Source organism: Penicillium vulpinum, assembly GCF_028829585.1.
Source record: "Penicillium vulpinum strain IBT 29486 chromosome Unknown utg000004l_segment0_segment0, whole genome shotgun sequence".
NCBI classification, from domain to species: Eukaryota; Fungi; Ascomycota; class Eurotiomycetes; order Eurotiales; family Aspergillaceae; genus Penicillium; species Penicillium vulpinum.
The window spans coordinates 4,800,314-4,813,838 of record NW_026643244.1 but is presented as its reverse complement, the minus strand read 5'-3'; the positions used below and the strand labels follow the sequence as shown (position 1 = coordinate 4,813,838).

General features: G+C 47.7%; 3 protein-coding genes across 3 annotated transcripts; 2 read left to right on the top strand and 1 right to left on the bottom strand.

Annotated features, from left to right (window-relative positions):
• Positions 1–352: 352 nt before the first annotated feature.
• N7479_010285 (pentatricopeptide repeat protein) lies at positions 353–4,159 on the bottom strand (the record flags this gene model as incomplete). Its single annotated transcript, XM_057257976.1, has 1 exon — positions 353–4,159. The coding sequence occupies one exon, from the start codon at positions 4,157–4,159 to the stop codon at positions 353–355; it is 3,807 nt and encodes a 1,268-aa protein (XP_057105434.1).
• Positions 4,160–8,172: 4,013 nt separating this feature from the next.
• N7479_010284 (uncharacterized protein) lies at positions 8,173–9,074 on the top strand (the record flags this gene model as incomplete). Its single annotated transcript, XM_057257975.1, has 3 exons — positions 8,173–8,546; positions 8,608–8,833; positions 8,886–9,074. The coding sequence occupies 3 exons, from the start codon at positions 8,173–8,175 to the stop codon at positions 9,072–9,074; spliced, it is 789 nt and encodes a 262-aa protein (XP_057105433.1).
• A 1,278-nt stretch (positions 9,075–10,352) lies between these two features.
• On the top strand, positions 10,353–12,298 carry N7479_010283 (uncharacterized protein; the record flags this gene model as incomplete). Its single annotated transcript, XM_057257974.1, has 2 exons — positions 10,353–10,792; positions 10,873–12,298. 2 exons carry the CDS (start codon positions 10,353–10,355, stop codon positions 12,296–12,298), a joined length of 1,866 nt encoding a protein of 621 aa, XP_057105432.1.
• Between the last annotated feature and the right edge of the window lie 1,227 nt (positions 12,299–13,525).

The following is a 13,525-nucleotide window of genomic DNA, read 5'->3' as shown; positions in this document are numbered from 1 at the left end:
TAGATTACCCAGATAGAAAAGATATTGACTCATTCACTTTTTTTCATTTTGATTCTTGCGTCTATGACGCGGGAGAGTTGAGATGTGTCTATTGGACAAAAAAAATCACAATGGTATACAGTGCTTCAATGCACGCCCTTTTTGTTCGCCAGAATAAACGCCGAACCTTCGCTGGATGCATGAAAATGTGTAGATCAAAAAAACAGATAACAGATATCCCACCAGGTATATTGTATCCACCTGCCGCCCTGCAGACGCCGAACCGGAAATATCCCAACACAGGGATCCAGCCCTGGCAGAGAGATTGTAGATTAAATGGGTATCACCTGGTCACAAATATAGGCAAGAGAACTTAGAGAGAGGCGGAAGCTCCACCGATGAGATCGATGATCTTGCCAGCCACTGCAGAAGGGTATCCGCGTGACATCATCTCCTGGACGATGGTGGCAGCACTGGCGCGATCGTCAACGCTGAGGAACGCACGGGTCATCGCTTCGTATGTGCTGGGCTCTCGCATTTGAATGCCAATACTATCGTAGATGGCTTTGGCCTTGGAGATGTTACTCTCGGCGGCCCAGCCGTGAATCAGGGTATTGGCAATGTAGGCGGTCATCTCAACCTTGCGTGCGAGCATGTTCTGAACGACTTCCTCGGTGTCGGTGACGCGGTGGTTGGCAACCATGGACTCGAAGAGGGCTTGGTAGAGACAGGGCTGAAGGCGCACACGGCGGTCGGAGACGACGGCGTCGAAGACTTTGCGAGCACCATCGAGGTCGTGAAGGACGCAGCCCCTAGCATGCACTAGCGAGGCGTAGTGCACAGCGTCTGGTTGGTGACCGGCAGCCTTCATGGATTCCAGCACAGCTTCGGCGGCAGCCATGTTCACTGGCTCCAGGGAGGCGTGTGCATCAATGAGAAGCTTGTAGGTGTGTAGGGTAGGCTGGATGTTGCGTGTCTGCATGCGCTCATAATAGGCTAGGACTTTGCTGATGTCACGCTTGGTGTTGAGGAAGTACTGGATCATGGAGTTGTAAGGCGCAGGGCGCGGCTTGTAGTTGGGCATGGATTCCATCTCTTCGAACATCTCCTCGGCAAAGCGCTCGTCGCTAACACGGCAGAGAGCATTCACAATGGTTCCGTATGTAACACTTGTCGGGCGCACGTTGTTGGAACGCATCTCGGCGAAGTACGAAAGGCAGTCGTCAATGCGACGGGCCTTGCCCAGCTTGCCGATCAGCGCATTGTACAGGAACGAAGTGGGCTCCACACCTTCAGCAACAGCACGGTGGAAGACCTTAAGAGCCTCAGTAGCCTCGTCGAAGGTCTTGGTAGACTCCTTGAGGGTGGTGATGTACAAGCCGAAAGTGTTGGCTGAGGGCGCGGAACCGAGAGTGAGAAGCTCCTGGTGGTACTGAGCAGCCAGCTTGCGGTCACCAAGTGTGAGACAAGCAGCAACCATGGCATCAAGAATGGAAACCCAGCCGTATTTGACAACGCTGAAGTTCATATCAAGGGGAATGTCGGTGCGTGCCATGTTATGGATGTCGTGGGCCAGGGTCATGCGGCCAGCCTTGGCCGCGGCAGTAATCAGCTTGGCATAGGTGATGTAGCGCGGGTGACGACCAATACGGCGCATATTGTTCAAACGAGTCAGAGCCTCATTGAGGTGGGTCTCGGTGCGTCCACTGGTCTTCTCAAGCTCCTCTGCAATGATAGCAGATCCACGGAAGTCGGTCGCGTGAGCATAAGGATCAAACGATTCGGGAGCCAAAGATGGAGTGGTGATCGAGGTCTCCGCCATAGAGACGGGGCTTTGACGATCGGACGAAAGGAACATCTGAGAAGGCGAAACGGAGGTCTGGGATCCTGCCTCCAGATAATCCTGCCACCTCTTGACAACATCGGGACGACTGACAAAGAGCTTGCCAACGGCCTGGTCGACGAGGCTAGTGGTGTAGAGATCTAGAGGGAGGGCAGAAGACAGAGCGACGTCAAGCATGTGCGCGAAGCGAACAGGATGAGCGACATCGAATAACATGGAGCCGCTGCTGACGAGCATGCCAGCCTGGACTTGGAGGGCAAGGGTCAGATCCGCAGCCTTGAGCTGGGAGATACCGATGGGACCAAGGTTGGCGACAGCGTGCTCAGCCAGAGGAGACACTAGACCACCGTTCTCTAGCATAGACCACAACAGTGTCATAGATGATTGAGGGGATAGCACCGCAGTCGACTGCATAAGGACGCGACCAAAGAGATGGAGTGACTCGGTAATCTGTTCTCTGACGGGGTTGGCAACGGCAGCGTGTTGATCTTGAGTGACGGTGCGGATACGCTTGAACATAGTTCGGGCCTGGTGAAGACCTTCCTCGACATTTCCACTCTTGAGCAGAGCGACCGCATACATAGCTGTCGGCTGGACCAGATCCGGGGTTGCCTGACCCACGGTGTTCAGCATGATCCACAAGGAACGGGCCGCTGAAACATTGCCCCGGCGGACTTGAAGGGCCAGCAGTGAAATGGCTGGGTTCTGACGTACGTCAGGGGCGGTGGGCAGACTATCGTAAGCCTCTGAGGCGGTGGGGAGATCGCCCGCATCAGCTGCAGCAATGCAGATGCGAGAAATGGCCTGATCCCGAGTTTCATCATGCAATTGATTCTTGGCCTGGTCCAATGCCTTGCTGTAGTCTCCCATGTTGAGCGAGTGTTGCACAAGTGCATCGTCGACAATCACAGTTTCCACTGCAGACCATCGGTCCTGGCGACCTTCGGTTACCTCGTCGAACGAAGAACGAATGCGATCAAGGAACTGTGTAGCACCCTCCTCTTTACCACAGGACAGGTATGCACGGATTAAAGCAGCATAGACCTGACCGTCTTGACGCTGAACAATACTGAAGACGCCGCTGTCATCCGAGACAGCGAGTCCTCGGTACTCGTTATAACATTCAACGGCACTCCTGAGATCACCAGTGGAAGCAAATGCGGTGATCATAGAAGGGAAGATAGTAGCATGCGGGGTCATCTTCTGGGACTCCATATGGGCGTAGATCCGGATCATATCCTCCACCTTACCTTCCTTGGCACAGGCAATGATAAGGTGACGGTACATATCGAGCGGGAACACAAGTCGATTGTGTCGCGCCGTGGCGGTATCAAAGAGCTTGACAGCGATGGACAGGGAAGTATCCTCGGCAAGCAGATCCCGCTCCAGTTCACTCGACTGAAGCATGAACTTGCCAGGCTCTTCCATACCACCGAATCGAACGCGTTCCTGCTCCAAGATTTCCTTGGCCTTGATGATATCGTGAGCTCGGGTGACCAAAAGCTGAACAAGAGTCTCATAGGTATCTTCATCGGGAATTACCCTTCGACGAAGCATATCAGAGTAAACATCGAGAGCCTTGGGGATCGCCTGAGCTGCATCTGGGTGAAGACGAATAGCAGCGACCAGCAGGGCATTATATGCCTCGACAGTCGGAGTAAATCCCTCTCGGAGCAGAGATTCAAACGCAGCAGGGATTTCTGCAAAGCTGTTGGACTTGGCCAGTTGTACAACGCGATCCGAAGCAACTTGGTTGGCTTCAGACACCGCTTCCAAAACGGCGACTTCCTCAACAATTGCTTCAACGCCCGCATCTGCCCCCAGCGCAGCCTCCTCGGCCTGTGCCTGTTCCTCCTGTATCTGAATCTCCCGGGCCACAGCCTCCTCCACTTGGGCACTAACATCCTCGTTCACAGCAGCCTTGGTAGGGTGGGGGGGAACTAGATCAGCAGTGACCCGGTCTTCGTGAACATTGTCAGCTTCCTCCGCCGAGGGCTTCCACCCAATACGACGCTTGAACTCGAACTGGGTCCAATCACTGTCATCACCGGTCTGCTGAGCGTTCTGCCATGCGGCATAATAGGCAGCTAGACCGAGATCTCCATTTCCAGATCCTCCCTGGCTGGCCTTGGCACCAGCGCCGGACGAACTGGACGCATTAGAGAAAGCATTCTGCAATTGGGTTGTGCGGGAGAATTTGGCGGGTTGGGCGAGGGCATTAAAGGGGGTTGTCGACGCGTACGTCTGCGAGGCAGCGACTACGGATTGAGCATAGCCGTGAGTAAAGGCTTTGGTGAAACTCTGGCGCGCGAGGTGGGTGAATGGTTTGAAAACCATTTATCTGATTGACAACCTCTTCAGAGCAAAGAGGCGATGCTGGAACGAAAGTCAGTGGATGTTGGAATGATTTTCACGTGCTTTTTTATTACCTTGCACTCAAGGTTATAGCTAGAGTGCAGGTTCATTTGACGACTGTCTGTCGCCAATGAACGCGCAAATGCAAGATTAGGATAGGAATATTAAAAGGACCTGTGGATGACAGGGCCAGAAATTGTGTGTAAAAGAAAGAAAATGATGGTAGCCTGGAAGGAGGAAAAAAAGGAACGAGGGGGAAGCCAAGTGTAATATTACGGGCGTCTTCTGGAAGGAGATGGAGTTTCCCAGTGGACCAGTCTATTAGGGCCGATCTTCTCCGGAGAATCCTCTTATACTCCGTAGGCTTTACTCCGTAGATCTCTACGTAACTATAGCATTTTGTGATTACTCTTCCATTTCTCAAGGTTCTTACGTGTACCTTTACGAGATAGTTGTACTGTGTACATTGATAGATTGTATATGGCATATCAGATCTTACCTGCAGCGTGGGGGTTTTTCAACGAGTCACCTTGAAGATACATTGATGACAAGTACCTTATACTTCGTATTGGCCATAAGCTGAGAAATATTGGGTTTTAAGCGTCGAACAGGTCAGGTGGCTGAAAAAGTACTACTCCATAGTAAGCAAAAAAAGAAGAATAACCAATCAACTTCAAGACAATCCCTTGAAATTCCTTAAAATTCCTTGAAATCCCTTGAAACCCTGAAAAAAAGGGGGGTCCCTGAACGTGAGTCACGTTTTTCCTCCGGTTCTTTTTCTTCCTTTTCTCGGAACTTCCATCTTCTCTTCCCCGGTCATTTCGGTCGCCGACTTCCCGATGCGGATTTAACGGATATCCGCGGATCTACTGTGGCAGAATTAAATTTATGAATAATCCAAGGCGGTCAGCCATGACGTTGGATTTGATTTGTCTTTTGAATCCTTCTTGCAACCCGTCGATTTTTCGCGGGATTTTTGCTCTGTCACTGTCCCGCATGACCTATTGACCATATCGGCTTTCTGATCATTATCTTTGATTCGATATAGTCGACGTCATATCGAGGTAGATTGGCTTGTTGTTTGGGTCTGAAAATGCCCAAAATCGGACTTCTTTGACTCTCGAGATCTCACCGGGATCTTACACCTACGGCCGAGCACCTACTATATCCAACTGCAAATGAGACTATAGTCTTTAGTATGGTTTGAAAGGTGCCCGGTTCCCAATGGGGTATTCTCCGGGTGTAACGCCAGTCCTGGTAGGCTGATTTTGGGTGATTTTCAGGCTCAAACGACAAGCTAATCTACCTAGCTCTGAACGTTTGATGTCTTTGGTATAGTGCTTATCCTTCGTGATAGAAACTTGAAGTATTTGAGAGCACGTCCCAAGTATGATTCCCTAAGAATAATTCAATGAAGAACACCGTGGGGTTTACATCCATATATTCAAGAACATCATTGGCTCTTCCCCAGGCAACAAGGTTTGATATAATTGTCCACGTCGGGTGACTAAGGGGGTTTGAACATCCAGCGTCGTCATTGAAAAAGTGTGCGAGGCCTTGTTACGGTGCTGCAATTCACTGAGCAGGACTGCATGAGGGTTGACAACTCATTTTGGCAGTGGCATAGCGTGGTTGAGAGGATGAAATATGCTTCATGGTGTATAAATAGGCGGTATAATTCTGCCAGAAAGTGAGGTTATATAGCACAGAACGAACAACTATTTCGCCCTTCGGGGCATATGGTCAAATGAAAATATACAGAGAAGATTTGGCCCCTGCACTAAGGATGACATGCTTAATCAAAGAGAAGCACTATTTTTTTTCCGCCGTTTTATATTGAGGATATAGGGTGGGTATTTTCATATAGCGTGTGATTGGTTATGTGGTGATATAGTCACGTGTGGTATTGTAACGGCTGACTTTCGAATGAGCTTGCCGACGAATCTTTTTTCTTTTTTGGTATTTATACAAACCAGGAGCATCACAGTGCGTACATATACAAACCTATCACAAATGTGTTACAGGTCAAATCCAGTCTTACAGCTATCTGGCAATTTCGATCAACCATAACAAGCGAGGGCTCTATCGAGTATGTATTCACTTCATAACTTCTCTCATATCGTTTACCTGATTTCATACTTCCGTCGCTAAGATAGAATTACATGGCACCGGATACACTCTGGCGCTGTAGCAAGCAATCAAAGGCAGCGGGTACTACGGTTGGTGTAGATTCATAGCCCAAAGCAGTGCAACGAAATGAACATCATAAGTGGCTCTGTCTGGGTTTTTTATGCTGTACATGCCCATCTTCGATGACTTAGATTTGAGCGTGGTTCGGACTACATCATCCGTTATCTCCTCTCCATTGGCAGTTCGCACATGTGGCGATCACCTCCCAGTCTCATCAAGCTTGACGACCAGGTGCTCTGGGGGAGCTTTCTCGTCGGCGGATGTATATGCCTAGCACACCAGACGATGTATGGGATCTGCATCACGTCTGCCAGTAGACTGGAATTCGGGTGACCACGTAGCAAACTCTGTTCTCTTTGAAACTTTGGAACTGCGAGGAGAGTCACATAATACCGGATAGAGCAGGTTGTTCGATCATATATCTTGTATATTGATCAAAAAAGGTAAAAGTACTACTAACCGCACCTAGATTATTTCAATGGTCATATGCACATAGGAGATCAGCATCTCCTCAACCTGCATTAAGATAGACAGATAGGAAGGACCGTCATCGGGTGGCTTATGGTATTTTGCACCATAAAAATATTTCCGATCTGTTGCTTTGCCTTGACTATGTGGTGGCAAAGACTCGCTGTTCGTTGTTCCCTTGCCTGTATGTATGCCATGAGGGCGAGTTTGACGGAGAAGAAAAGTAGAAGATATGGACCATCCGTGTGAAAACAGAAGGATGGATTTGGTCAAATATGATGGTATGGTCAAGGGGACTTCACCTCGGGGACTATAACTGTGGCTCTGTGGGCGTTGTAGATCATTACTTGCCCTAACTCTCTAAGGCACGGTGGACACCTTGGTCTAGCGGTTTGATAGTATGGTGTATTTCTTATCCTTGTCTTCCGTATCGCCTGGACCCGGTGCAGTTCTGATCGCTGGTCAATCCAGGTGATGCCTTTTTTTACTTCTCTTAGCTACCTATCATCTACTATATATCTAATATTGCAGACTGATACTCTTCCAGTCTTATAAAGTGTATGTCAGATTCTATTAACCTCTTAAATTCTTAAACAATTGAGGCGTCAGCAATGGAGGCATTTCATAGCGGCTTCTAGGAACACTACCTCACTCACCAACCGCTGTTCTACGCCGCTCAACCACACTTCTTCCCACTAGCGGAGGGTTTGCCCGGGTTGGCATCAGAATACACGCGCAAGGCAATTGCCAGCGGAATGCTACCAATGTTCTCCATATCACCTTGATTCATTGTATTCCAAGTTCCGAATTCATGCATTCTGAGAGACGGACGGGGCGCATTTGGGGGCAGTGTATTGTTAAGATATTGGATGTAACTGCCATCATACTCCGCGAAGGTGATGAATATCTGGTGACGGTCCTGCAATACGTGTATACGACGAAGACTTGTAAGTAACTTTGGAACAAAGCCAGGTATTGAAGCCAAATAGAGCGAGGACAACGGCCAGAAGCCTGATGACAAATGGGGAATCATAAGGTCTACTCAATAAGATAAAAATTGGTATTACAACGCATCTCGTTGGGTTAGATAATACTAGATGACGGCGGCAAGCTGAGGGGAAGCGTCACTCGACGTTCCAGGGTTGCCGAGCAACTGTCAGTTCCTTATATAGTATGATGTATGAAGCCGCAACGCCCGCCCTTATCCAGATAACTTTCCCATCTTCCAAGGTTTTCTTCCATCCAGCTATCAACCTTGTTAATCTATTACTCTCTTTTTTTCTTTTTGCTGATAATTTAAGCGGGTCTATATCCTCATCAGTCTTCTCAAACTCAAGATGGAGGACGCTCTCGTGCGAGAGCGGGCTGCTCGTCGCCACACGCTGACTGGGATTGAGAACCTGATCAAGAAAACTCAGAGTCATCATGTTGAATCCTCCGACCTGAAGGTGGCTGGTATCTGCCGCCTCTCGTTATCCCTTGAGGAGAATACCCAACATTATCCACGCTTCTTCAAGCCATACCAAGAAGAACTGCCTCTCCCGCAGAAGGAGGAGGAGAACAAACTGCTGGAATTTGATCCAGATCCAGATCACATCATGTGGGATACTCGCGAGATGAAAATCTTTCTTACCCAACAGTTTCGTGAGTGCTGGAAATATGCATCGCGGGAGCACCCCCATAACCCCCCGCCCTCTGGTGTATATCGAGAGTACGTTGCCTCTCACAGCTATTTTATCTTTTGAAATTAGGCTCCTGGCCGTTTATAACAGAATTGGAGATTACAAATTTGGCCAATTACTGGAGTGTATAGGGTTCAACTGGTATGCTGTATCAGTAACTGATTATCCAGCGAGAAATTATCCACACTTCAAGGTCGTCCTAGAAAGTGAAGTGATCGCGGACGATCGACTGCTTCGTGGGGAAATCATCACCATCACCGACATCATGGCTGCTCGTTTGAGGACCAAATCGCTGCATCAGCATATTATTGCCCCAGTAAGACTTCCTATGGTTGATTCTAAATGATCTACTAACTTTGCTCTATTAGATGATGGTCTTGTCTCTCATGGGTCCTCGTCATGCTCGCGTCCTAGAGGCTGATCTTGACGGAGAGATTCTCAACATTCGGGTCTCTAAGCTGTACAATTTCACGCAAAGGAACACGGATGCTGTGCAATTGCTGACGCGGTATGGGCTTGGTGATGCGTGTGGTCAGACTATAATGAAACCCTCCTAGTTCGGCGGACATTTTTGTTTAGGCTGGAAACTGCGACATGGTCCTATCTGGTAATAGGAATGCGGGCTTTTGGATGTATGATAATGAGATTGCTATCTCATGGACGTCGTTCTGGAAACGACGTCTACAATCTGGATAGCTAATGAATGGGTTTCAACTAAATCTAACGGAGACTGTATATAGGATACCAAATGTAGTGAATTGATAGCTACTGAGCTCGGATCTGTTGTGTGGAATGCGGGCCCACTGCAAAAAGAGTCTGAAAGAGGCTATAAAGTATACCAAAAAAGACTGTTAGAAAAACGGATAGAAAATGTATAGGAAGATGGTAATAAAATGCTATCTAGAAGTGTCACTCGCTCCAGATATAATTTGGCTATACCTTAATGTCTGTATACCCTACAATTTAAAAGTATCATACTAACTCTTGTGCATCACCTTCTTTTGTGCGTATATATTGGTACATCCTTAGTATTCAGCATAACCCATTTTGGGTCGAAGGTCTCAACCCAGAACCCAACCCAGACCCAGTGACTGGGCCCCAGAAAACCCAGTATAGGCCCAGTTCGACCCAGTCTCTATATAAAAGGGGGTCTTGGCAGTTATAAACCAGTTAAATTAGCAGAATTATACACATAATCAGCGTGTTTGCTTATTTTGTAACCCAATTTGGAGCCCCAGAGCCAGTACTGGGTCGCATCCTTCGACCCAAAACCCAACCCAGTCTGGGTCTTACTGGGTTCTGCGGAAGACTATTCTCGCCAGTCTATAGGATAGAGGTAGAGGAGCCGGGCTCAGCACAGTTCCGGAGGGATCCCTCCGGGGCTCCGATAGAATAGAGCAATAGCCTGATTCGGTCCGTTTGGGTATCGACTCCCGCCGGCAAACGGAGAAGAGCAATACATATATGTAGCTAGTCTACAGGCCTAACCTCTTCTTTATCAATAGAACTCTTTCAAGACAAGCACCTACTGTTTGACTAGTCTTTCTCACCAACTAGTGATACCTGGTAGCTGGCACTGTCTCACCTACAGTCGAGATGAGTTGGTGCAAGAAGGCCTTCCGATTGTAACGGATAAAGATCCTTACAATATAGAGACAGAGTCACCTGACCGTGAACCCCGCAAGCATATGAACAAGTTTCGACTTCGTATTTATCCAAATTGATCTTATCGCGGTCGCCAATAGAAGTACAATTAGATCTACTACTTGGTCCGCAGCGGCCGAATAAGCTACCATCGTGAACAGAACAAAAGGTTCACGTCGAATGACTGAGACATGTTCGCTCCACCAGGCTCCCCAGATGTCTTAGCCCTGGCAACATTCGCCTACCAAGTCTATGACACGTACAAAGGCGCTCCAAAAAGATTCAAAGATCTCACAGGGGACATCAAAGGACTTGAGATTCTCCTCCGGAAACTTGGGAACAGACTTGCCCTCCAACAAGTGGATACTACCGGCCAAGAAAATTCTCAAGAGACTTTATTATCGTCTGATGAAGCTGCGGGCTTGGAACAGCTTGTCAAACAAGCTGGAAATATGTTAGAAGAGTTGCAGCAGAAACAAGGATATGCATCAGCTCCAAGAGGATTGAATCGATTTAGGTGGTCGCAGGGGGAAGTGGACTCTGTGAGGTCGAGAATTACGTCTCTTTGTGCGATCATTGGAGCATTCAATAGTGGTTTGGCGCTTCCTAATATTGCGTCGAGAGTCCCCGTGTGAGTCTCATCGTAGTCATATCAACTGCAGTGTGCTGAAAGCATTTCCCTTTTGACGATGAATTACTGACTGAAAGTAGGATCGACAAACAACAAGAAATATTGGATAAGTTAGATACCTTCCTTCTGAGTCTCAACAATAATAGCCTCTCATCTACTATCTCCATGGCCGATTCGAGCGTCCCAACCCTTCCTGAAACCGAAAACGAGGTGAACCCAGAATGGCCCAAGCTAGTCCGCCGAATGACCGAATACGGTATATCCGAAGCAGAAGCAAAGCAGAATCAAGATCTCATTCTGAAATGGACAGCTCGTGCATCTAGACCCGCGAGTTCACCTCCTCTCAAGCAACCACCAACTACCAACTCTCTTACGGGAAGTATAGGTGCCGACTTGGGTTTAGGAGCGCACAAAGAAGAAATTGAAGTCATCTCAGCCGTATACGGACCCAAAATTGTCACAGACATTATGAGACACATTATGAATGCGCACTTGGGTCTAAAGCTGACCAGAGTGCCTTTCTCGGCCACGAACGAGACATTCGGTGGAGATCCTTGGCCGAACTGCATTAAGGCTTTCTCAATGGTCTGGCGAAAAGTGATTCGTCTCGATTATGGAAACCTTTATTCAGCTCCTCAGAAACTATTCGCTGAGGAAGGTGAAGTGCTTACCATCGATCTCTCAGTTCCACTGCCTCCCCATGAGAGTTCGGAAACGAATAAACGGGGTTCGATCTATATTTTGAATGCAAGCTGGCACAACTTCGACGTAACGGAACATGTCGCATCGATAACGGCGAATGATCCTCGACCGGATATCATGGCATCAACTCATGAGTTCTTCGCAATGGATCCGCGCTACGGACACAAGAAGGTCATGTCCGTGACATGGACGTACTCGGATACCGCTGCGGCACTATCACATTGCGAGGTGAGGACTGTAACTGAGAATTATTCGACCCAAATCCCTCCATTCCTGGATATTATTTGTGCGAACTGGGGTGGGCTGGACATTACGAATCTTGTTCGAGCGAAGATCACAGCTCAGCAGACATTACACTTTGACACGAAGAATGTCTGGGCCTTTGCGTCTCCCGATCCGCTACCTGGATGGCAAAAGACAATTTCGATACTGTATCAGTATGGTTCTTTGGAACCGATGCAAATGCTGGTTACAGGTGAAGACTCTAGCTATGCCACGATCGACCCGGGAGATCGAATGAGACGAAATTTCTTCTTTTCGAAGAGTATAGAAGTCACATCAGATATCAGAGTGGTGGCTGCTGTGTGGGGACTGCAGCCTGTTTCTGAGAAAGTTTTTGGCAGGGCTGTGATAGAGAGGAAGAAAGTCCCTTGTAGTAATGACTTCTTTGGGAGGGATGGATGGGGTGGGAGGCTAAAGACTCTTCAGGTATTCTTGCAGAATGGGCATACAGGGGAGTGTGTTTGTGTGAGTGAGAAGGAGGGGAATGTCCTTGAGATACCAACTGTTTGGCCAGAACATTAAACAGCCTCGAAGTTAAAACCTACTCTACACTATTGCCTTCTATAAAAGGAAACAGGTGATTGACCCTCAACAAATTATCATGTGATCTTTTAGTATCCCTCCCCCCCAAATGTCAGCATTATCAGAATGGCCCTGACACCGTTGCCAGTGCTGACTCTATTTCAGGACAAATACCTGCCAGGTATCTGGATTTATGGTGGTTTGATTGGCTTAGAGCATGCCGAGAGCGACATACATAAAAGAAGGGAGGTAATGTCACGACCTCTTCCAATGAATATCGCGGGACTCGAAGTAGATTGACGGAAAATATGGAGTGAAGCAAGGTGTGGTAAAGCCTCTATAACCGCATCAGCAACCCCACACTAGTTAGTGCACAATATGATCTTGAGCTTGGCCGGGTGGGCAGACCTCCATAATGGCCCAAATATGATTCACTGCAGTCTGCATAGACTCTTAAAGCGCATTTACATTTAATTTAATCTCTTCGAGGATCTTCCTAGCTCCTTTCTCATGATAAATCGATTTCAAGAGATTTTCCTGCTCCTCTCTCTCCCCGGGAGTTTCATATTCTACAAAACGGCACGGGAACGGCACCGCTAAACTCCTGGTCTAGAATGATGGTAATAGGACAGTCAGGTTAGTCGGGGGTTTCACATGTCAGAAACAGGGTGCACAAGCCATAGGCGTTGGTGGGAATCAAATGGGCTGACACTACTTTCGGCGTCACCTACCGAAAAAGGCAGTTCCAGAGCAAAGGAAATTCATAGTAAGAAAGTGATTTCTCCAAATCTTCAAGAAAAGAATGCTTGTTTGATCTTTGCTTGAGAATATTCAATATCTAGCTGAGAACTGCTCGCTTTTTTTTTAAAAAAAAAAAATGTAATTTAATTCAGTCTTCTCTTGGTACTTCTATCTGTTAATCTCTATTGCTGACACAAATTAACTCCACTCGCTAGTGTACATATGTAGCCATGGCTTTGAATGACGTGAGACTAGTTGTATATATATATATATATATATATGTATTATTACTCATAGCATAGACTATTACCATATATTCCAACCATCCTTATGCTACCTCTACATGAGGATATGTATAATTCGGGTGAGTCGGAGATAAAAATCAATGCCAAGTGTACTTCCATAGGAGTATAATACTCCATTTGGACTTCACGTGACCGCGGAAATACGGGTCTTAAGAGCTTGGTATTTTATGTGGGTCTTTTC